The sequence below is a fragment of the Agelaius phoeniceus genome (assembly GCF_051311805.1).
Source record: "Agelaius phoeniceus isolate bAgePho1 chromosome W unlocalized genomic scaffold, bAgePho1.hap1 SUPER_W_unloc_1, whole genome shotgun sequence".
In the NCBI taxonomy this organism is placed as follows: domain Eukaryota; kingdom Metazoa; phylum Chordata; class Aves; order Passeriformes; family Icteridae; genus Agelaius; species Agelaius phoeniceus.
The window spans coordinates 4330631-4354762 of record NW_027509866.1 but is presented as its reverse complement, the minus strand read 5'-3'; the positions used below and the strand labels follow the sequence as shown (position 1 = coordinate 4354762).

Below are 24132 nucleotides of genomic sequence, written 5' to 3'. Positions count from 1 at the left end.
GGGGGCCGATGGCTTCTCCTGCCCCTGCCCGGGGCTTGCGGCTGAAGCCCAAGGGTGGCAGAATCTTGGCCGAGCCGGCCTGGCCCGGGGCTGCTCCTGGGGCCCGGCGGATCCTGGCTGGGCCCGGGCTGGCGGCGGGTCAGGGCTCAGCAGGGCCCAGATGTTCCCAACTGCAGCCATGGCCCGGCCCGGCCTCGGCCCCGCGGCCTCCCCTGCCCTGCCCGGCAGCCGATGGGGCCTGGCGGGGTCCCTGGGAAGGGGCCCGGCCCCACGGCAGGACCCGCCCGGCCTGGCCTGGCTGAGACGGGGCCGGGTCAGCCTTGTTACCTCTGTGCCAGCCAGAAGGGAAAGAGACCCTCCCAGGCTTTCCCATCTTTAACATGTGTCTTCACAGAGGGGTGTACAGTTCCCTTAGCGGTTTAACAGATTGTCAATTCTCAAAGTTAATTACTGATTGGTTTTTTAGTCAGACACGGAGGAAACTGCTAGCAGCTTCTCTTAGAACATCACTTCCATGATGCCAAACCCTCACAACTGCACAGAGCACAGAGTTCCTTTGTCCATATGTAGTAGTCATGTGCCCAAGTCCTCAAAAACTCTTCTTGGGAGATGTCTGGGCCCTTTCCAAGGTTTTTTCAAATGAAAGCATTCAACTCAGAGTCTAAGAAAATCACCAGAAGACGTGGCCAGCCTGACCTGTCTGTCCTTGCTACTTTTTTCTGGGAGCAATCTTTGGATATATGGAATTTGGGAGGCCAAATTCTAATTTTGGCCATGGACCCTGGACATGAAGGTTGGTTCTTTTCCGTAGGAAGGAAGGAACAGAGCCCCAGTGTTTGCTAGGCAGAAGAGAGTGACCACCAGAGGACAAGGCCAGCCAGAAGTGGCAGGTTTTTTTCTGAGAGAAACCCTTGCATATAGGAAAATTTTTAGAGAGAATACCAATTTTGGCAATGGACATTTAAAAAGAGGGACAGTTCTTTTCTATAGCAAGGAAAGCACGGAGCCCCAGTGCTCCAGGAGCTGATGAGAGGCAGCCCTTGACATCCCAACATCAGCCAGACCTGTCACGTGGCCCCTGGGAGACCAAACCAGCCAGGCCTGTTCCATGTTCCCTCGGTTCCATGGGGCCCCACAGTGTCCCAATGGTCCTTTGCTTCCCTGAGGCCCTGAGGTGTCATAATGCCCCCTTGGTGACACCAGGCCCTGAAGGGTCCCAATGGTCTCCATGGTTCCATCAGGCCCCACAGAGCCATAATGGTCTCTGGGTTCCATGAAGCCCCGCGGTGTCACCACGGCCCCTTGGTTCCATGGGCTCCAGTGGTGCCACAATGATCCTCATGGTTCCATGAGGTCCCCACAGTGTCCCAGTGTTCTCCATGGGAAGGAAAGAACCCAGCCCCAGTGTGGCAGGGGCAGTCACCAGAGGCCAAGGCCAGCCAGGCTTGATGGTACTGGCAGATTGTGCCTGGGAGCAACCCTTGGATATACAGAATTTTGGAGGTGGAATCCCAATTTCAGACATGGACACTGGAGGATAAGGATGCTTGTTTTCCATTGGAAAGAAAGCACGGAACACTGATACAACAGTGACATTTGGGGATCTATGGGGAGCATTGGGGATCGTTTCTGCACCTCGTGACCCAACAGGAGCTTCTCTAATAAATGTTGCCTGAAGCTCCCACTGTGCCCATCACAGGAACCCATGTGAGTGTCTGGGACATCCCAGCTCTTTGGCAGCCTGGGCACTCCTGGGATGTCACCATGGAATGGCTGTGACTGCCTCTGACCACAGGGCTCTTTACCATCCTAGAAACCCCTCGGAGGTCTCCATGGAGCCCCTGTCTCTGCCTGTGACATTCCAGCTCTGGAACAGCCTGGAGACTCTTGGAAAGATCCCATGGAACCCTTCTGAGGGCCTGTGACAAATCTGATCCTTAGCAGGCAACCATCACCAGCCCCCCGTTGCTATGCTCAGTCCCTTGGCAGCTCCATGGAGACCCCATGCCAGGGGTGGTTGCCATGGCCACCAGGGCTGGCACCAGCTGGGATGCTCGGTTTCCAGGGGCCGGGCTTCAGGAATGGGATTCCCCAATTTCCTGCTCCCGCTAAAACCGCGCTGCCCTCGCTGCCCTCCCGCCTCCCGTGGAAAGCAAAAAAGGCAAAGATCCCAGGCTGGGATAAGAACAATTGATTGGGAACAGCAACGAGATAAAGAACAAACAGGAACAGAAACAATATTGATAACAGAAGGGATAAGTAAAACTATTTACAGAGAAAACTACAACATCAACAACTAGGTCTTCCTGGCAATGTATTTCCTCCTGTCTGGAAAGGACACCCTTCTCCTCAGGGAGAGAGAGAGCGAGAGTCCCTTTCCTGCCCCTGGCAATGAACTGAGGTGGGAGTGAATGTAATGACAAGGCCATGGCCAGACCATCATGTTCTCCAACCCCACATCATGTCATTGGCAGGGGCAGGAAAAGGGACAGGTGTCTTCCCAGCAAGGATCATGGGGAACATGGATCACCAGGACTCTGACCAACGTGGGGTCTCCAATGGGGGATAAAGCTGGAGCAGTGCATTAAACTCTTCCTGCAGTTGGGGCATGTGCAGGGCTTCTTTTACTGGTGCCTCCGTTGGTGTCTGCTCAAGTGAGAGCTGCTGGTGAAGCTCTTCCCACACTGGGGACACTCGTAGGGCCTCTTCCCAGTGTGGATGCGTTGGTGGGTGACGAGGGTGGAGTTGTGCTTGAAGCCCTTCCCACAGTCGGGGCAGAGGAAGGGCCTCTCATCCGTGTGAATGCGCTGGTGCTGGAGGAGCTGAGAGCTCGTGTGAAACCTCTTCCCACACTCGGGGCACTGGTAGGGCCTCTCCCCAGTGTGGATCATTTGGTGGATGTTCATTTGGGTCTTCCTACTAAAGGTCATCCCACATTCCCCGCAGTTGTATGGCCTTTCCCCAGTGTGGATCCTCTGGTGGCAGATCAAGAGAGACTTCTGCCTAAAGCTCTTCCCACATTCCCCACATTCATGGGGTCGTTCCCTGGTGTGGGTCTTCTGGTGGGAGATCAGGTTAGAGTTCTGGCTGAAGCTCATCCCACATTCCCCACACTTGTAGGGCTTCTCCCCGGTGTGGATCCGCTGGTGCCTGATGAGGTGGGAGTTGCGCTTGAAGCCCATCCCACAGTCAGGGCAGCGGAAGGGCCTCTCATCCGTGTGAATCCGCTCATGCAGGAGGAGATCAGAGCTGGTGTAAAACCTCTTCTGACACTGGGGACACTCGTAGGGCCTCTCCCTCTCCCCAGTGTGGATGCGCTGGTGGGTGATGAGGGTGGAGTTGCGCTTGAAGCCCTTCCCACAGTCAGGGCAGTGGAAGGGCCCCTCCTCTGAGTGAATCTGCTGGTGCTGGAGGAGACTGGAGCTGGTGTGAAACCTCTTCTGACACTCAGGACACTCGTAGGGCCTCTCCCCAGTGTGGATGCACTGGTGGATGATGAGGGCAGAGCTGCAGCTGAAGCCCTTCCCACACTCCCCACACTCGTAGGGCCATTCCCCAGTGTGGATCATCTGGTGGCTGATCAGGGTGCTGCTCTGCCTGAAGCTCTTCCCACACTCCAAGCACTTGTGGGGCTTCTCCCCATTGTGAAGCTGCCCGTGGACCACCAGCTCTGAGCTCTGGCTGAAGCTCTGTCCACCTTCCTGGCTCAGGGTGGGTCTTTCCTCCTCAGAGCACCCTGGGCTGGGTTTTGAGCCCCCCCTTCTGTGGGATCTCTGGGGCTTTTCCTCCACGTTGGAATTCTGCACCGTGGAGCCATTTATAATGGCCTCTTCCATGTGGTTCTGCTTTGGGGATTTCTCCTCCCTGGTCTCCATCCTCAGCTCCTTCCCTGGGGGAGGAAGGACAAGGAGAGGATGGGATTTGCCTCCGTGCCAGAGGGAAGGGGAAGGAGATCCCCCCAGTGCATCCCCAGCAGGATGGGGTTGGCAGCAGGGTTGTCCTGGAGCCGGGGGCTGTGCTGGGCTGGGAGATGGAGCAGGAGAGAGGGGGAAAGGGGCACTGACTTCCTCCTCACCTGCCTGGCTGTCCCAGGGCATTGTGTCAGTTTGAAAAGACAGGGGTCTGCTAAGGAAGGCAGGAGACTCCCTTGAAATGGAAAATGTTAATCCCTTCACTTGGAATTATAATTTTCAAAACAAGAGGCTGTCAAGCAAAGTCTATGGGAATAGGAATAACAATTCTTCAGAAGGAAAATTAAAAATACAAATGCAGTAGTACTAAAAACTACTTACAGAGTAAGAATACGTCCTGACACCCTGTGGGTCAGAGTGTTGGTAGCACTCCTGTTAAATGGTGGCTGCAGTGCTCCTGCAGGGACAGGTGTGGTTCTGTTGGAGCAGTGATCCTGTGGAAGGGTGGAGTTTTCCTCTGAAGGTCCAGTTGTGGCGTCGATCGGCCTGGTCTTCCTCTGGGATCCAGTGGAGCTGAAAGCTGCTCTTCTGGGAATCCTGTGGGAGAAGGCTGACTCTGTTGTTCACATTCTCAGATTATATTCAGGTAGGAATGCTTGGCTCCTCCCTCTGGGCAGAGCTTCTCACAATGGGATGATGGAATTTTTATCAGTGACACTCAATGGCCCATTAACAGAAGATATCTCCCTGGAGGGAGGATTCATGTGGAAAAGATAAAGTAAATTGCTCAATTAACAGATGATAATTGCCCCACCTTTAACAAAGGGTAATTGAATACACACCCAGCTAAACCTGAGACACTGTTCCAGCCTTGGAAAGCAGGATTTGGTACCAGGATTCTTTAGGGAATGCAACCCTGATTGAAGGCAGAGATAGAATCTCCAGAGCCTGCAGCCAGAAATGGACAGTTGTGTGATACTCATTTCAACATCTTCTCTTTTGGAATTATTGACTAATGATTATTTGCTTTGCCTACCTAATATTTTTGTAATTTTTTGCAAATTTGCATTATCTAATTACACTTTTTCTTAAGTTAAGTTGGTGTCTGTGTCTTTGGTGCGGGCCCTGCCCACTGGCGAAACAGGGCCCAATCCTGCCTAAGTGTTACCTGGGGAGACAAAACCCTCACTGCAACTGTGCCCCCTTCCTCCTTGTTCCCCACACTTCATGCACTGATCATGATGTCCTATGGTCTGGGCTATCCCTGGGGTCAGCTGGGATCTCCTGTCCTGGCTGTGTCCCCTCCCAAGCTCCCCCACACCCTCAGCCCCTCCCCAGCGTGGCCGAATGAGGGGCAGGACAGGCCTTGGCTCAGTGCGAGCTCAGCAAGAACAAAACCATCTCTGCGTGCTCAGCCCTGTGCTCAGCCCCCGGGCCCGGCATTTCCTCCACTGCCACCCCGGACCCCCCTTTCCCACCCCTCTGCCCCACGGCCGCCGCAGCACCGGCTGACAATAGAAGCAATTCTGGGGCAATTCCAAGTTTCCTTGGTTCCTTCACAGCTCCAGCTCAGCTGCTGGCAGGTTACAATTAAAGAAAAGTGCAAATTCGGCCCAATACAGATATTATTATAAGGAAGGGAAAGCTCTGTGTAGCTGTCACAAAGGTGACAGGGATGAAGAGAAAAATGATTCTCACATTTGGAAAAAACCCAAGCCTGGGAATTCAGTAATTATTTGGGAATTTAGCTACTTGAGCTGGGCTTCTTGTAGCACTTTTAGCAGCCTTATGTTCCTCACCATGTGGTGAAAGAACCTTGTCAGTCTTGATGCTATCATTTGCTCCATTTCCTCCAGTGATTTTAACAAACTTTTCAAGGAGGGACAACAAAATATTTTCTTTACACTCCAGTCCCACAACAGCCATTTTCCTCATCAGTTCTCCCATAGGTCGCTCAGACGAAGCTGCGACAGTTTCCAAGAGTTCCTCCAGAGAGACCCACGACCTCCTCAGAGGAGGGAACCATGCTGTTGTCAAAGGCAACAGGGGTCAAAGAACAGTGCCCTGAACTCACTGTGCCAAAATAATTTTGCAATCTGGTTAAGGAAATATTAGAGAGATGCCATTTGTCCTGGAGCAGGGCAAGTGTGACATTGTCCCCTGTGTGTGTGGCCTTCCTGGGGTGGGGGTTTTACACCTGAGCCAGTTTGGGTAAGGGGGGTGGTGTTCACCCCCTGAGCAGGGATTCCCCCACTGTTTCAGGCTGCAATGTAAGACGGAACCAAATGCATGTTTTCAATGCCCATCTTCATCAACTGCTATAAACAGGTGGGGCAGTGTTCTTGATCTCTTCCATGACTCAGCCCTGATAACGCCCTCCAGGGGAGATATCTTCTGTGAATGGGCCATTGAGTGTCACTGCAGGACTGATAAAATTCCATCCTCCCATTGTGGGATGCTCCGCCCAGGGGGAGGATGCAAGCATTCCTACCTGGATATAAGCTGAGCCTTGCAACAGCAGGAGCAGCTTGCCTACTGGATTCCCAGAGGACAAGAGCTCCAGAACCACCACTGGACCTTCAGAGGAAGACCAGACCCTTATACAGGATCACTGCTCTGACAGAATCACGTTCATCACTCCAACAGGACTGCAGCCACCATTTAATGGGACTGCTGCCACCAGCCTGACCTGCAACAGGGTGTCAGGTTATATCCTGAGTCTGTCAGTTTAAGGTAGTGTTTCTGTATCATTGCCTTGTCCTTCTTTTCTTAATTAATTGTAATTCTGGTTTAGACTCTCCCCCAGGTTTGTCTTCAAACCAGTAAAAATTCAATGCGCTCATCCCTTGCTTTCCTCCCAAAACAGGATTTCACATCCCCAAACCTTTGCCAGATGGAGGAGGAGGCTGCAAGGAAGAGGAAGGAGGCCCGGGACACGCAGGCAGGTGAGGAGGCAGTCAGTGCCCCTTTCCCCCTCTCTCCTGCTCCATCTCCCAGCCCAGCACAGCCCCCGGCTGCAGGACAACCCTGCTGCCAACCCCGTCCTGCTGGGGATGCACTGGGGGGATCTCCTTCCCCTTCCCTGTGGCACGGAGGCAAATCCCATCCTCTCCTTGTCCTTCCTCCCCCAGGGAAGGATCTGTGGATGGAGACCGGGGAGGAGAAATCCCCAAGGCAGAACATCGTGGAAGAGGCCATTTTAAGTGGCTCCACGGTGCAGAATTCCAACGTGGAGGAAAAGCCCCAGAGATTCCACAGGAGGAGGGGCTACAAACCCAGCCAAGTGTGTTCTGAGAAGGAAAGACCCACCCTGAGACAGGAAGGTGGACAGAGCTTCAGCCAGAGCTCAGAGCTGGTGGTCCATGGGCAGCTTCATGATGGGGAGAAGCCCCACAAGTGCTTGGAGTGTGGGAAGAGCTTCAGGCAGAGCAGCACCCTGATCAGCCACCAGATGATCCACACTGGGGAATGGCCCTACGAGTGTGGGGAGTGTGGGAAGGGCTTCAGCTGCCGCTCTGCCCTCATCATCCACCAACGCATCCACACTGGGGAGAGGCCCTACGAGTGTCCCCAGTGTCAGAAGAGGTTTCACACCAGCTCCAGTCTCCTCCAGCACCAGCAGATTCACACTGAGGAGAGGCCCTTCCGCTGCCCCAGCTGTGGGAAGGGCTTCAAGCGCAACTCCACCCTCATCAGGCACCAGCGGATCCACACCGGGGAGAAGCCCTACGAGTGTGGGGAATTTGGGATGAGCTTCCGCCAGAACTCTAACCTGATCTCCCACCACAAGACCCACACCAGGGAACGACCCTATGAGTGTGGGGAATGTGGGAAGAGCTTTAGGCAGAAGTCTCTCTTGATCTGCCACCAGAGGATCCACACTGGGGAAAGGCCATACAACTGCGGGGAATGTGGGATGACCTTTAGTAGGAAGACCCAAATGAACATCCACCAAATGATCCACACTGGGGAGAGGCCCTACCAGTGCCCCGAGTGTGGGAAGAGGTTTCACACCAGCTCTCAGCTCCTCCAGCACCAGCGCATTCACACGGATGAGAGGCCCTTCCTCTGCCCTGACTGCGGGAAGGGCTTCAAGCACAACTCCACCCTCGTCACCCACCAACGCATCCACACTGGGGAGAGGCCCTACGAGTGTCCCCAGTGTGGGAAGAGCTTCACCAGCAGCTCTCACTTGAGCAGACACCAACGGAGGCACCAGTAAAAGAAGCCCTGCACATGCCCCAACTGCAGGAAGAGTTTAATGCACTGCTCCAGCTTTATCCCCCATTGGAGACCCCACGTTGGTCAGAGTCCTGGTGATCCATGTTCCCTGTGATCCATGCTGGGAAGACACCTGTCCCTTTTCCTGCCCCTGCCAATGACATGATGTGGGGTTGGAGAACATGAGGGTCTGGCCAGGGCCCTGTCATTACATTCACTCCCACCTCAGGTCATTGCCAGGGGCAGGAAAGGGACTCTCTCTCTCTCTCCCTGAGGAGAAGGGTGTCCTTTCCAGACAGGAGGAAACACATTGCCAGGAAGAACTAGTTGTTGATGTTGTAGTTTTCTCTGTAAATAGTTTTACTTATCCCTTCTGTTATCAATATTGTTTCTGTTTCTGTTTGTTCTTTATCTCGTTGCTGTTCCCAATAAATTGTTCTTATCACAGCCTGGGATCTTTGCCTTTTGTGCTTTTCATGGGAGGCGGGAGGGCAGCGAGGGCAGCGCGGTTTTAGCAGGAGCAGGAAATTGGGGAATCCCGTTCCTGAAGCCCGGCCCCTGGAAAGCGAGCATCCCAGCTGGTGCCAGCCCTGGTGGCCATGGCAACCACCCCTGGCATGGGGTCTCCATGGAGCTGCCAAGGGACTGAGCATAGCAACAGGGGGCTGGTGATGGTTGCCTGCTAAGGATCAGATTTGTCACAGGCCCTCAGAAGGGTTCCATGGGGACTTTCCAAGAATCTCCAGGCTGTTCCAAAGCTGGAATGTGACAGGCAGAGACAGGGGCTCCATGGAGACCTCCGAGGGGTTTCTAGGATGGTAAAGAGCCCTGTGGTCAGAGGCAGTCACAGCCATTCCATGGTGACATCCCAGGAGTCCCCAGGCTGCCAGAGAGCTGGGATGTCCCAGACACTCACATGGGTTCCTGTCATGGGCACAGTGGGAGCTTCAGGCAACATTTATTAGAGTAGCTCCTGTTGGGTCACGAGGTGCAGAAACGATCCCCAATGCTCCCCATAGATCCCCAAATGTCACTGTTGTATCAGTGTTCCGTGCTTTCTTTCCAATGGAAAACAAGCATCCTTATCCTCCAGGTGTCCATGTCTGAAATTGGGATTCCACCTCCAAAATTCTGGATATCCAAGGGTTGCTCCCAGGCACAATCTGCCAGTACCATCAAGCCTGGCTGGCCTTGACCTCTGGTGACTGCCCCTGCAACACTGGGGCTGGGTTCTTTCCTTCCCATGGAGATCACTGGGACACTGTGGGGACCTCATGGAACCATGGGGATCATTGTGGCACCACTGGAGCCCATGGAACCAAGGGGCCGTGGTGACACCACGGGGCTTCATGGAACCCAGAGACCATTCTGGCTCTGTGGGGCCTGATGGAACCATGGAGACCATTGGGACCCTTCAGGGCCTGGTGTCACCAAGGGGGCATTATGACACCTCAGGGCCTCAGGGAAGCAAAGGACCATTGGGACACTGTGGGGCCCCATGGAACTGAGGGAACATGGAACAGGCCTGGCTGGCTTGGCCTCCCAGGGGCCACCTGACAGCTCTGGCTGATGTTGCAATGTCAAGGAATGCCTCTCATCAGCTCCTGGAACACTGGGGCTCTGTGCTTTCCTTGCTATAGAAAAGAACTGTCCCTCTTTTTAAATGTCCATTGCCAAAATTGGTATTCTCTCTAAAAATTTTCCTATATGCAAGGGTTTCTCTCAGAAAAAAACCTGCCACTTCTGGCTGGCCTTGTCCTCTGGTGGTCACTCTCTTCTGCCTAGCAAACACTGGGGCTCTGTTCCTTCCTTCCTACGGAAAAGAACCAACTTTCATGTCCATGGTCCATGGCCAAAATTAGAATTTGGCTTCCCAAATTCCATATATCCAAAGATTGCTCCCAGACAAAAGTAGTAAGGACAGACAGGTCAGGCTGGCCATGTCTGCTGGTGATTTTCTTAGACTCTGAGTTGAATGCTTTCAGTTGAAAAAACCTTGGAAAGGGCCCAGAGATCTCCCAAGAAGGGTTTTTGAGGACTTGGACACATGACCGATACATATGGACAAAGGAGCTCTGGGGTCTGTGCTGTTGTGGTGATTTTGCATCATGGAAGTGATGTTCTAAGAGAAGCTTCTAGCAGTTTCATCTGTGTCTGACAAAAAAACCAATCAGTAATCAGCTTTGAGAACTGACAATCTGTTAAACCAGTAAGGAAACTGTACACACCTCTGTGAAGACACATGTTAAAGATGGGAAAGCCTGGGAGGGTCTCTTTCCCTTCTGGCTGGCACAGAGGTAACAAGGCTGACCCGGCCCCGTCTCAGCCAGGCCGGGCCGGGCGGCTCCTGCCGTGGGGCCGGGCCCCTTCCCAGGGACCCCGCCAGGCCCCATCGGCTGCCGGGCAGGGCAGGGGAGGCCGCGGGGCCGAGGCCGGGCCGGGCCATGGCTGCAGTTGGGAACATCTGGGCCCTGCTGAGCCCTGCCCCGCCGCCAGCCCGGGCCCAGCCAGGATCCGCCGGGCCCCAGGAGCAGCCCCGGGCCGGGCCGGCTCGGCCAAGATTCTGCCACCCTTGGGCTTCAGCCGCAAGCCCCGGGCAGGGGCAGGAGAAGCCATCGGCCCCCGGCTGTGCTGCTGCTGTGCTCTGGCCTGGCTGCTGAGATCCTGGCCCTGCCCCAGCGCAGCCCATCCTGACACAGCCCCAGCGCAGCCGCTGCAGAAACCTCCATCGTAAAACAGCTCCGGCCGCAAGCACCGAGCCCGGCCAGGGGCACGGAACCATCTGCAGGCCCCGGGTGAGATATGAACTCTTTCAGTGCTTCCAGCCTCCCTCCAGTGAGAGAAAAGGACAAACTGCAGGCACAGAGAGGAGCAACATGAAGACACCAAGGTCACTGAAGAGGAAGTTGAGTCCCAGATGGGAGGGATGAGGAGATGCCTTGATCTTGGGGCTGAAATCCTCTTGTGAAGCTATAGAGAAGGATGTAATTAATATATCAGACTCTCTTTTTCCCTATAACTAATTGAAAATATGGGGAGATGACCTGTTCAGCAAAAACCTCCATGCTAAAGTAGGCAAATGTTGAAGTAGCTGTGATCCCATGAGAAGTTTAAACAGAGAAAGAGAGAAGAGTGGTGAGATCCTGTGGCCTCAGGGAGAGAAGAAGAAGATCTCTGTTCTCAGAGATGAAGATGATTTCAGAAATAGGTGAAGAGAATCTTTGCTCTTGAACGGCTCATCTTTAAACTCATACCCCATAAGTTGACATGGCCCATAAACACAGCTGTGGGAAAAGCTATGAAAAATGGAAGGGACTTCACACTTGCAGATTTTCTGGGCAGCTGCTATTCGTGGGAATTGAGAGCCACAAGAGAACTTTTTTCTTATGGAGAAGTCCCCATAGCATGAAAGAGGGACTCCTCTCCCTAAGTGAACTGAAGAAAGACTGTTCTAGATGGTGTAAACTGACTGAAACTTTCAGGTTTTGTCTCCTTGCATTGTCAGTAAGAAAGAAAAGGTTGTAGGGAGAGGAGAAGTGTTCAGATTCTTATTACTCTTTCTTCTATTTACTGGTAATAAACTTTTCTATATACCCTTTTAAAATTTTGAGCCTACTTTGCTTTTCTCCTAATCCTATCTCACAGCAGGAAATGAGTAAATATATTCCAGTGAGTGCAATGGTAATTAGCCAACACTGATCCCACTGCCCTAATAGATGCATTGGCTGAGAAATCTCAAATTAGCAAACCAAAATCACTCCAGATACAGCCCTGATAAACTGCATTAGAGCAGAGGGAAATCAAGGCAGAGCCATGGTTTGTCAGGACTTGCTGCATCCTGATGAGCCCTGTGGTGCATTTGGAGCTGAGCCCTTGAACCTCAGGGCCTGAGAGGAGATTGCACAAACCTTTCCAGGCGTGAAAGTCAGAAGAAAATCCCAAAGTGTCTCAAAGCATGAATGGGTCTCAGTGAGGTCCATGCCCAACACAGGCTCCTCATGGACCCCTTGGAGGAGACAAGTGGAGTTCAGGATGGCACAAAAACCTCTCAGAGTCTCAGTGTTGGAAGGAAATTCCAAACTACCTTAAAAAATGTGAGAAGCTCAAAGCATTACTGAGCACCACTGAGTGTCAGTACAAAGCTCTCCAGGGACTCATTAAAGCAGATAATTGGGGCCATGATTGCACAAACCTCTCACAGAGTCTGTATCAAAAGGGAAACACCAAGTAGCTTCAAATAACTGGAGTACCTTAAAGCATTAATGAGCCCCACTGAGTGTTGTTACTGACAAAGCCTCTCCAGGGACTAATTACAGCAGATAATTGGAGGCCATGATTGCACAAACCTCTCAGAGATTCCAAGGCAAAAGCCAAACTCCAAGTCCTTTGAAAAACCTGCAGTCCCTGCAGGGAGCATTCAGGAGCTCCCAGGGCCATTGCTGAGCAAGGCTCCCCAGGGACTCCTTGCAGCAGATCCTTGAGGCCACTGGGATGTGGGCTAGGGGGGGATGCTGAGGGCAGCACAAGGGGCTGACAGTGCCCAGCCTGGCTGGGGCTGTGCCAGGAGGCCCCAGGGCCTCAGGACAAGGTGTCTCCTCCCAGCCCTTGCTGGCACAGACCCTGCTGGGCCCCAGGGCACCAAGACTTGGCTTCTCTTTGTCCCCACCTGTCATCACTGCCTGCAGTTCTCTGCTCTGCCTGGGGCCTGGGGACACTTGCTCAGTCGTGTCCCTCACTGGGACCCATTAAAAGTCCAAGAAACTTTGGAGTTGGATTCTGCCTTGGAGTTCCTGAGAGGTTTCTTCAGCTCCCTCTCAGGGACTGATGTTCAGGGCCTGAGCACAAAGCCCCAGAGGCTGATTAAAGTCCTTGTGCTGTGTCTGTGCTGCTGAGCTGGGCTGGGCTCCTGGCACAGAGGCAGCTCCTGGTCACCAAGAAGAGCTTCAAAAGCACATTTCTCTGGATGAGCAGCTCTTGTGCCAGCCCAGCAGGGCTGGGGCACTGCCTGCAGCCAGCCCGGGCACAGCCCAGAGGCACAGAGAGCTTCAATCAGTCAGGGCTGGGAAGGGGCTGAGAAGTGCCTGGGGCACAATCACTGCCAGCCCTTGGCACAGGAACCTCTGGCTGCAGGACAATGCAGCTGCAGCTCCTGGAGCCATCTCCTCAAGCTGGAACATGCCAATGCCTGCAGAGCCTGTGAGTACAACTCTGGGTATTTCTGGTGCAGGGGAGGTGAAATGCTCATGGAGTTCTGACATGCTGAGGGGTTCTGATCAGTCATAGAATATTTCCAAGACAAGAACTTTGTAAAAAATGAGGAAACTTTCAAAGACTTTGTATTCAGTTTCCTACTATTGGAGCATGGCAGGGAGGGGGGGATAAGTACAAAGGTTGATTATGAATTATAATTATGAATTTTGACAAGTGCCTGAGATATCCCAACTGTTACTTTTAGTGATCAGTAGGAGATCCCTAATGTGCTTTCAGCCCCTCTGCCCATGGACAGCAGCAGCATCACCTTTGCTGGAGCTATCAGGCTCAGTCTGAGCTGTCCTTTCTCCAAGCTGCAAACAGAACCTGCTCCCAGCCAGTGCCCTGCAAACAGGCAGGGTTCTGTAGGACCAAGGACAGTGCACAGAGATTTGGGTCTGTGAGTGCTGGCAGGGAGAGATCAGGCACAGGGAAACACCTGCAGGAGGGAAATCTCCAGGAAGCAAAGAGAGGATCAGGAAATGAGGCAAAGTAAAAGCAAGAAATGCTGTGGCAAGGAGAGTTTAGAGATGCCCACAGGAGCCCCTGCAGTGCAGCCCCTCCCTCTGAACAAGCCCCCTCCCTCCTGTTCCCCCAACCAAGCCTCTGGCCTCAGCCTGAGAGTTTCTGATATCTAAGAATAGAAGAAGAGACATAGGGGGAGCTTAAAAAGAACACCCTAGAACTCTTAAACACCAAAGGCTGTCTGTGTGTTCCAGGGGAGGGTGTATGAGAAATGGCTTTGATTTTGATTACAGGAATCTCCTCTAACTCTTCAATGTCCTTTTCTCCATGAACAGGTGCCCATGTGCAGCCCCAGCAAATGTCCAACAGCAGCTCCATCAGGCACTTCCTCCTGCTGGCATTGGCAGACACGCGGCAGCTGCAGCTCCTGCACTTCTGCCTCTTGCTGGGCATCTCCCTGGCTGCCCTCCTGGGCAACGGCCTCATCATCAGCGCCGTAGCCTGCGGCCACCACCTGCACACGCCCATGTTCTTCTTCCTGCTCAACCTGGCCCTCACTGACCTGGGCTCCATCTGCACCACTGTCCCCAAAGCCATGCACAATTCCCTCTGGGACACCAGGAACATCTCCTACACTGCATGTGCTGCTCAGCTCTTTTTCTTTATGTTCTTCATCTCAGCAGAGTTTTCCTTCCTGACCATCATGTGCTACGACCGCTACGTGTCCATCTGCAAACCCCTGCACTACAGGACCCTCCTGGGCAGCAGAGCTTGTGCCCACATGGCAGCAGCTGCCTGGGCCAGTGCCTTTCTCTATTCACTGCTGCACACGGCCAATACATTTTCCCTGCCCCTGTGCCGTGGCAATGCCCTGGGCCAGTTCTTCTGTGAAGTCCCACAGATCCTCAAGCTCTCCTGCTCACACTCCAACCTCAGGAAACTTGGGCTTATTGTAGTTAGCCTTTGTTTATCATTTGGCTGTTTTGTGTTCATTGTTTTCTCCTATGTGCAGATCTTCAGGGCTGTGCTGAGGATCCCCTCTGAGCAGGGACGGCACAAAGCCTTTTCCACCTGCCTCCCTCACCTGGCCGTGGTGTCCTTGTTTATCACCACTGGCACATTTGCTCATCTGAAGCCCCCCTCCAACTCCTCCCCATCCCTGGATCTGTCAGTGTCCGTTCTGTACTCGGTGGTGCCTCCAGCCCTGAACCCCCTCATCTACAGCCTGAGGAACCAGGAGCTCAAGGCTGCAGTGTGGAGATTGATGACTGGATGCTTTCAGGGACATTAATGTGCTGGCCAATTTCTGCAAATCACTTGCAATAGAAGTCATATTTGATATTTCTAGTGAGTTTGGTTGTGATGACATGTTTTCCTTTGTTTTAGGTATTCATATTGTCCACAATAAAAAGCCACTGTTTGTACCGATTCTCATTTTGTTTCTCTCCACCTTCACTGTGGCCACAGACTGTGTCAAGGAGGGGCTGTGCTCTCAGTGCCTTTAAAGGAACTAAAGGATCTCCCAGCAGAGTTTTCTGCAGAGATGCCCTTTTGTTGCCTTCTCTGGAGCTGCAGCAGCAATGTCTGTGTGCAGAGCTGGGGCAGATCAGTGCTGGCCCAGCAGCTGTGCCCAGCAGCAGCAGCAGCAGCAGCACTTGGTGTTGCCAGTGCTGCTGCCGTGGCCCTGCCCCGCTGCCCTGGTGGCCCTGGTGTTGCTGCAGGGCCTGAGTGCTCTCGGGGCCGGGCACAGCCCTGGGGGTGGCAGTGCCGGGGCTGCAGCAGGGACAGGCCATGGGCACTGCTGGGGCAGCGCTGACGCCTCAGGCCAGGCCCTGGGGGCTCCAGGCTCCTTGCCCAGGCTCTCTCAAGAACACGGCCAGGCCAATGCTCAGCACAGAAACCCCCGTCAGCAGCCCCAGGCTGGCCGTGGGCAGGCTGGGGGCAAACAGCATGGCTGGGGCTCTGCAAGGGCCCTGGGGCAGACGGGAAGGAGCAGCAGAGCAGGGGCTGATCCATGCCCAGTGCGCTGCACAGCCCAGGGCAGCGTCCCAGAGCGTCCTCATGCAGCTGCCAACAACATCCCCCCTCTGCAGCCCTGGCCTCTCCCCCAGCTCACACAGGTGCCCCATCCTTGCAGGCACAGACACGGCAGCACTGCCTCAGCAGCCCCTGTTTGCATTGCACACAGCAGGGCCAGCACCCCCATGCTGTTGCTGTGGGGACATGAACCTGAGGGAGCACAAATGCCATCAGCTCCTGGGGCCAGCAAGGCCTGGGGGACACCAGGGAAACCACTCAGCTTTGTCCTGGCCTCTGCACTCAGCCAGAAAGTTTGTTCCCATCAGCTGGGAGTTTCCTGTGCCATTGCAGATGCTGTTGCTCAGAGCCAGGGCTGCCTGGCAGCCAGCCCCAAACTGCCCTGAGCATTTCCTTGGCTTCACCTTTAATTTCTTTACTCTTCCTGATATGAATTTCTTCCTATTGCCCACCCCAGGGGGCCCAGAACTGGACACAGCACTTGCGGTGCTGCCCAACCAGTGCCCAGCACAGGGGAAGAATCACTTCCCTGCTCCTGCTGGCCACACCATTCCTGATCCATAGAAGTGCCAGGGTTTGGACGAGGGAAATGGTGGGGAGGGGATGGGGACAAAGTGTTATTGATTGTCAGCCAGGAAGGGTCTTCTTCTTCATATCTATTCAAACTCTATTAGAAGCTGCTGAGAATCAATATCAACTGACGATAGCTGATATCCATCTATAAATAGGAAAAGGAAACAGGACAAACCATTCTCTTGCATTGTTTTCGATATAGTACATTCACTTTGAATAGAGTTCTCAAATCAGTCTAAATACCAGAGAAGAACTGAAAATTTGAATTATTCCCAGGGTCTTTTCTTGTTTGGGCATTTTGAGCAAATGTTTAGGAGACTTTCTCACTGAATTTGTGAACTGAAGACCTCCAGAAAGAAGAGGGTCTGGAGTATTAAAATTCATCAGCAAACACCAAGTGGCTGAGGATCCATGCCCATGAGAGCAGAAATGGGCAGAATGAACAGAAATGGGCACAGCTTTGTGGCTGCCCCAGCTTTGGCATGGGCCCTGGGCCTGGAGCAGGAGCAGCTCTTGAGGGCCCCAAGGCCGGGGCTCTGGTGCTGCCCTGGGCAGATGGGATGGCAGCAGGGGCTGCAGAGCTCTCAGCACCTCAGCCCCAGGGGAGCAGGGCAGCCAGGGAGCCTCCTTTGGCCTTGGCCAAGCACCTTCCCCCATGGCTGGGGCTGAGTCCTGTGGCAGCTGCAGCTGCTGCTGTGCCCTTGGCAGGGGCTGAGGCCGTGGGGCCAGTGCCCAGAGCAGCCTGGCCTGAGCAGAGCTGTGGGGCCAGAGCCAGCTGGGCTGGGCTCAGAGAGGCCCTTGGTGCTGCCCAGAGCTCAGGGCAGCTGGCAGAGCTTGCAGGGAGCTGGGCTGGGCTCCGAGAGCCTGGCCCAGAAACCATCAGTGTCCATCTCAGCCTGGCTGAGCGTGCAGGGGCAGGACTCAGGCCAGGTCTTGTGGGGCAGGGCCAGCACCTGTGCAAGGCATTGCAAACAGGCAAGTGGCCCAGAGAGGAGGCTGCTCTGTGCCCTTGGTGGCATGGACAGAGCAGGGAGGGGGCCCAGGACATTTGTCAGTGCCAGCCTCTGTGCCCAGCCCTTGGCAGCCCTGGCTGCTGAGCCCAGCTTTGGCCTGGGCTGAGTTTGGCTGTGGCCCAGCTCCATCCTCCTGCGGGGCTCAGGGCCTGTTCCCGGCCATGGCCAGCCCTGGCTGCCTCTCTGCTGGCCCAGAGGCCGGCAGAGCCCGGGGCAGGGCTGTCTGTGCAGCCCCACAGGTGCCAGGGGCTCTGCAGGAGCTGGCAGAGGCTGCCCAGCAGGGAGGCCATGGGGCACAGAGCCCCAAGGCTGCTGTGGGCACCACGGCACAGGGGCCGTTCCCAGCCGCAATGCTCCTGGCCTGGGCTGGGCCTGCACAGGGGCTGGGCCACCATGGCTGGGCCAGCACAGGGCCACAAAGGGGCCACGCAGCCGCTCACGGGGCTGACAGCAAGGCCAGGCACACACAAGCAATTGCTGAGCATGGCCTGCGCTGGCCAGGCCTGACTGTGCCAAAGGCAGAGCTCAGCTGCCCTTGGCGGCTGCAGCAACACTCCAGAGCCCAAAGAGCCTCCATGGCTGGGCTGGAGACCAAGGCTGCAGCAGGGAAATGCAGGGCTGCTGCAGGATGGGGAGGCCATTGAATTCCAGCACACACCTCAGCTCTCTGATGATCCCAGCACCATGCTGGGCCCTGTTTCAGACTGGAGCAGAGCAGATGTTGATGGGACAGGAGCCCTGCGGGGCTGTCAGGGACCTGCAGCTTTCAAGGTGCTCTGCTCTTCCCTCAGGTGCTCTGGGAGAGATCCAATCCCAGCTGGGCACCTCAGGGCACAAGTGGCACTGCCTGTAATGGGCACACAGCTGATGTCTTCCTGGAGAGGGGCACAGGTGTTAATATTTGTAAATTTCATAATATGCAAGGACATTTTCATAATCTGGGTCATTTGAGTACTCTTAAGACATGGTAAAATTTTCCCACCAGGAAGAGCAATTTCCTGGAAGTGTACTGATGGCAGGAGAAGAAATACTGATCTTCCCCTTTCCTTGATTATCAAATAATCTGTTTATTAAATCATCTCCCTTTTCCTTTAGGTGTTAGCAGCTCTCCTGTTTAAATGGCCATCTCTGTGTATATCTCTTCACTAGACACACTGGATCTTTGTCCTTCCCATTGCTTCCAGATTTCTTCCTCCAGATGCTCTCTGGTCATTTAAGTGCCTCTCAACTGACTGGGTTCCTGCTTTGAGCTTCAGGGAGTTTGCCAGTCTTTCTGATATTGAAATAAATATCACCTTAGTCAACATCCTAATTGTCTTTACATCCATCACAGAATTACCTTTTCTTTTTTCTTTATCTAAAACTGTTCCAGTACAGAAATCCCTTGGGGATGGTGGACATGTCAGATGCTGCTGGGACATCCCAGAGAGCTGAGGGAAGAGCTGAGATGGTTATTAAACTGTTCAAATGTTCAGCCTGTGTTTGTTGGCAAGAAACCTTTCTGTGCCTCTGAGTGTCACCAGGCCCTGAGCCCAAGGGAAAGAAACCTGATGAGTTGTGGTTCCCACTGCAGGGGCTGCACTTGGACCTTGGCTCTGCACAGGAGAGCTCTTCCTCCCCTTTCTCTCTTTTCCTCCCTCTGGGCATGGAGGGAGCTCCTGACTTCAGCCTGTGACTCGTGTGTGCAAAGAGCAAATCTGGGCAGAATCAGGGCAGGGAGGGTTTGGGGGGACCTTGGGATCTGTGCTGGGCACAGAAGGTGTTTTCCATTGCTCTGAGACTGTCTGCTGTGCAAAGTGGAGTTAATATCCAGCAGAGGAATGACTTTGGCATTTGATGGAGCTGTGCCTTCCCTTGGCTTTGTTGGCTGACAAGAAATGAACATCCCTCTGTGTCTCGGGCAGCTCCTTCTGCAAGGAAAGCAGGTGGGAGTTGGAGCCAAGGAGCTGAAAGCTGCAGGTGCAGCCTGGGCTGGAGGGAGCTCAGATTTGCACAAGGCTGCTCTGAGTGCCAGGGCTTGGATGGGGGAAATGGTGGACTGGGGGTAGGGACAGAGTCTGATTGATTGTCAGCCATGAAGGGTCTTGATTTTCATATCTATTCAAACGGCATGAGGAGGTACTTGGATTCAGTGTCAATTGGAGATTGCACATATCAATGAATTAACAGGAAAGAAAACTAAACAGGAACTAAAAAATCTTTTCTCGCTGTCTTTTTAAATATCATGTATTCAGTTTCTATACACTACTGAGATCTACTTAACCACAAAGGATTTGAAAATTAAAATCAAATGATTCCCAGAGCGTTGGCTTGTTCAGGTGTTCTGAGTGTTCATGAGCCCTGGGACACTGAATTCCTGCACTGAAGAGCTGAAGGCTGAACAAGCCTCTGGAGCAGTGAAATTCAGCAGCAGCCTCCAAGTTGCTGAGGATGTCAGCAGCCCCCAGTGAGGCCATCCCTGCCCAGAGACCGTGGGGGAATGGGCAGACAAGGAGAGCGTCCCTGGGGCTGGGGCAGCACAACTCAGAGGCACCAGCGGCTCCAGCTGGGCAATGGAGTGTGGAATGTGGCTGGGAAAGCCCTGCCTGGGCTGGGCCAAGCAGCACACACAAGCCCTGACCCCCATCCCCGAAACAATTCTGTCAAAGAGACATTTAAAGTGAATTACAATTGTGTCCTCTGAGTTTTATGTGCTGGAGAAATAACAACAAGAGATTCTCACTTGCCCAAAACAACCAAACAGCCTTCACTGGGAGCTTTAAAAAATTTGAGAAACTTTGGAAAAAACGTTTAATATGACATTCATTCAACAAAAACCACTTTTCAAAGCATTGACTTGGCCTATTCAGCTTCGCCAATTCTAAGACTGTTCTTTTTAAATTGAATCAAAATTTGCAAGAAGAGGGAATTAGAAGATGAAGACACAGAAAGAGAGAAAGATAAAAAAGATACAGAGAAGTACACACAGCTACCAACTCCTGGATTCCAGTGGTGTTGGGATGGAAATTCCAAGAGGATGCAGGGTCAAGATGTGTGCTTGCTTTGTGGTCAGCCTTCAATACCCCTTGGTCTCCCTGGGCCCTTCCCCCAGGTGGGGCTTGGGCTCATTTGGTCCCTCAGGAGCTGGGCTGGGGCTGCAGAGGTGGCTGTGGAGCATTGCCTGTGCTGTGCCAGGGACTGGCAGCCACTGTTGGGCTGGGATAGAGGCTCTGGGGGTCTGGGGGGGTTGGGGTTCCAGGACAGGGCAGGGCTGGACCTGCCCCTTCCTCCCCCACACACAAAATGTTTTGAGCCAACAGTCTTCTCCAGTCTCTCACAGTAAGGCAATGTTGGAGGTGGAAATCCCAATTCTGGCCATGGGCACCTGACCGAGAAGGACAGTTGTTTTCCATAGGAAGGAAAGCACAGAGCCCCAGTGTTTGGAAGGCAGGTGAGAGCCTAAGTAGGCCACAGCCAGGCAGACTTCTCAAGAATTGCAGATTTTGTCTGGGAGCAGTCTTTCAAATAAGGGAATTTTTAAGGTGGAAACCCAGTCTCAGCCATGGGCACCTGGAGAAGCAGGACTGTTCTTTCCCATAGGAAGGAAAGCACGGAGCCTTCCCCAGTGTTTTGGGGACAGATGAGAGGTGACCATTGTGAAACTGTTGCCAGCCAGACCTGTCCTGACAATATTCCTATTGGAATAATCCCTGGATAGACGGAAATTTGGAAGTAAAATCTCAAATCTGGCCAGGGTGCCTGGAGAAGAGGGACAGTTCTTTTCCATAGGAAGGAAAGCACAGAGCCCCAGTGTTTCAGCAGCAGATGAGAAGAGACCCTCAACATGCCAGGGTCAGCTGGACCAGTCAGGCAGCCCATGGGAGGCCAAAGCAGCCACACCTGTTCTGTGCTCCCTTGGTTTTGTGGGCCCCATAATGCCATAATGGTGATTTGTTTCTATGGGGTCCAGCAGTGTCACAATGGCAAAGTCCTGCAGTATCACAATGGACCCTTGGTTTGATGGGGTCCCACAATGTCACAGTGGCCCCAAGGTTCCAGAATGCCCCACAGTTTCACAATGGTCCCAATGATTCCGTGAGCCCCTGCAGTGTCACAATGGTTTCCATGGTTCCCCATCCCCCACAGTGTCACGGGACTCCTCTGTTCCATGACCCTGCAATGTCACAATGGACCTTTGGACCCTGGGGCTGTCAGGGTCACAATGGACCTTTGGACCCTGGGGGTTTGCAGTGTCACAATGGTCTCCTTTGGCTCCACAGTGTCACAATGGACCATTGATGACAGGAGGCCCCTCTGTGTCACCCTGGAGCTTTGGTTCCATGCAGCCCTGCAGTGCCACAAAGTCACTTTGGTTTCATGAGGCCCCACAGTATCACAATGGTCCTCTTGGATCTGTGGGCACCCCCAGAGTCACCATGGTCTCACTGGTTCCATGAGGCCTCAGAGTGTCACAATGCTTTGCTTATTCCATGGGCCCTCATAGCATCACAATGGTCTCCATGATCCCATGGGTCCCCCCAGTGTCACAATGGTCTCCATGATTCCATGGTGCCCCATAGTACAAAAAGGCCTCTTGGTTCCATGAGGCCTCAGAGTGTCACAATGCTTTGCTTATTTCATGGGGCCTCATAGTGTCACAATGGTCTCCTTGGTTCCATGGTGCCCCACAGTGTCACAATGGCCCCGTGGTTCCATGAGGCCATGAAGTGTCTTAATGGTGTCTCCATGATTCCATGAGGCCTTGCAATTTCACAATGGACCTTTGGCTCCATGGCGTCTTGCAGTGTCACAATGGCCCCTTGGTCCCATGACACCTCAAAGTGTCACAATGGTCTCCACAGTTCCATGAGGCCCCGTGGTGTTACAATGGACCCTTGGTTGATGGGGCCTCTCAGTGTCACAATGATCCCTAAATTCAATGGAGCCACAGAGCATCAGTACAGTCCCCTTGGTTCCATGAGGCCCAGCAATGTCACAGTGCTCTCCATGATTCCATGAGGCCCCACAGTGTCACAATGGTCCCTTGGTCTCACAGGGCCCCACAGTATCACAATGGTCCCTTGGTCTCACAGGGCCCCACAGTGTCACAATGCTCCGTTGGTTCCATGGGCCCTGTGCTGCTGCATTCCCCCCTCCCCTTCTCAGGCCGCCCTGCCAGCTGAGAAATGCTCCTTGGGGCTTGGCCTTGGCCAACAGCCCCTGGGCTCAGCTCCTCTGCAGCTCATCACAAACACTGTCTGCTCCAGGCACTGCTGCTGCCCAACCAGTTCCTGCTTTCTGGAGGAGCAGCCCTGGAAACTGGTTTTGTTCCCTCAGTGGCACAACATCCCTGTTCTCACCCTGCCAAAGAAAGCTGTTGGTGCCAAGTGCGGCCAGGATGAACCATTGCTGGGACTGAAGCCCCTCTCTTGGGGCGCTGCAAACAGCGCTCCAAAAGGAGCCCTTGGAGCTCTCCTGGGCCAGCGACTCCCTCTGAGTGGGGCCTCTCCCAGCCGGGAACTCTCCTGTTTGCTGCACTCGGGGATCCCCATCAACGACGGAGCCTGGGCCAATCCCCCCACTCCTCCAGGCTCAACCCTTCCCCCACTGGGGAGATGCCAAAGGATCCACAGGGAGCATTTCCTGCCCTCAGGGGAATTTCTCACAGATGCCTTGCACTGACTCTTTGTGTCTGTATGCACACAGGAGTGCCTGTGCTGGGGAAATGTGGCAGAAATGCTGCTCTCTGAGGGGTTTGAGTGCCTTGGACAGCTGAGACACTCAGGCCTGGAAGTGAGGTTGGGTCATGTGGTCTAAGCAAAGTTCAATGCTGCTAAGAGTTGTTCTTTTGCTAAGTTCTTAAGTTTAATATAAGTTATTAGCTAAGTTGAATATTGGTATGTGTTATTCCACTATTGAATCATTAAGTTATAGGTTATAAGTTAGGTTAAGTACTGTTAAGTGCTGTTCTTGTACATAATTGCGAAGTTGAAGGTATCAGTTAAGGTTAAGATGTAAGTTAAGTCCTGTTACGTTTGAGCTCTGCTAAGCTTTTATCTCTTTATTCATTTTATCCTTGCCCTCACTGTTCCTTGTCACACACACAGGGACAGTTCTGGGTTAATTTCTGGTTTGATTGCATGGATTTTGTTTGTTTTTGTCGTTGCTTTGTTTCCCTGCTGTGCCTGAAGTGTCCAGTCAGGAGCAGAGTGACTCTTGCCAAGGAACTTTGTGCTGCTGTCCCTTAATATTAAATCTGATTTTTGCTGATCCCTTGCTGGGGATTTTTTCAGCGCTCTCAAGGCCTTGTTGGTACCAGGGTAAAGGAGCCCTGGCCCAGGCTCTGGCCCTGGGGGACACGGGGACGCTGCTGCCGGGGGGTCCCTGTCCCCCTGTGCCACCCCCAGGGCCCCGGCCCCCCGTCCCCGTGTCAGGCTCTGGGGTCCATCCCGTGGAACATCCTCTGGGGGAGGCTGCGGCGCCGGGGGCGGGGGGACCCGGGGGGAGAGGGGACCCCGCTGTGCACGAGCAGGGTTGGACTGCTCTGGGGGGAACTGTGAGGGGGGCCGGGGCAGAGTGACCTCCCCAGTGATGTCACACAGTCCCTGGGATGTCACACAGCCATCTCTGTGATGTCACACAGTCCCCTGTGATGTCACGCAGCCCCCTGTGATGTACCACTG

General features: G+C 53.7%; 2 protein-coding genes and 1 pseudogene across 2 annotated transcripts in view; 2 read left to right on the top strand and 1 right to left on the bottom strand.

Annotated features, from left to right (window-relative positions):
* Positions 1-24132, top strand: part of LOC143692452 (uncharacterized) — a 358232-nt gene that overhangs the window by 61846 nt on the left and 272254 nt on the right. Inside the window, 1 exon segment of the mRNA XM_077172684.1 lies at positions 7235-8158. Coding sequence (XP_077028799.1) covers positions 7235-8158 — 924 coding nt within the window.
* LOC143692388 (uncharacterized) lies at positions 2511-5758 on the bottom strand (annotated as a pseudogene).
* Positions 14206-15138, top strand: LOC143692387 (olfactory receptor 14I1-like). The gene has a single exon (XM_077172623.1). It carries the CDS (start codon positions 14206-14208, stop codon positions 15136-15138), a length of 933 nt encoding a protein of 310 aa, XP_077028738.1.

Coding starts and splice junctions, on each gene's coding strand:
- LOC143692387 (XM_077172623.1), top strand. CDS start 14,206: ATGTCCAACAGCAGCTCCATCAGGCACTTCCTCCTGCTGGCATTGGCA.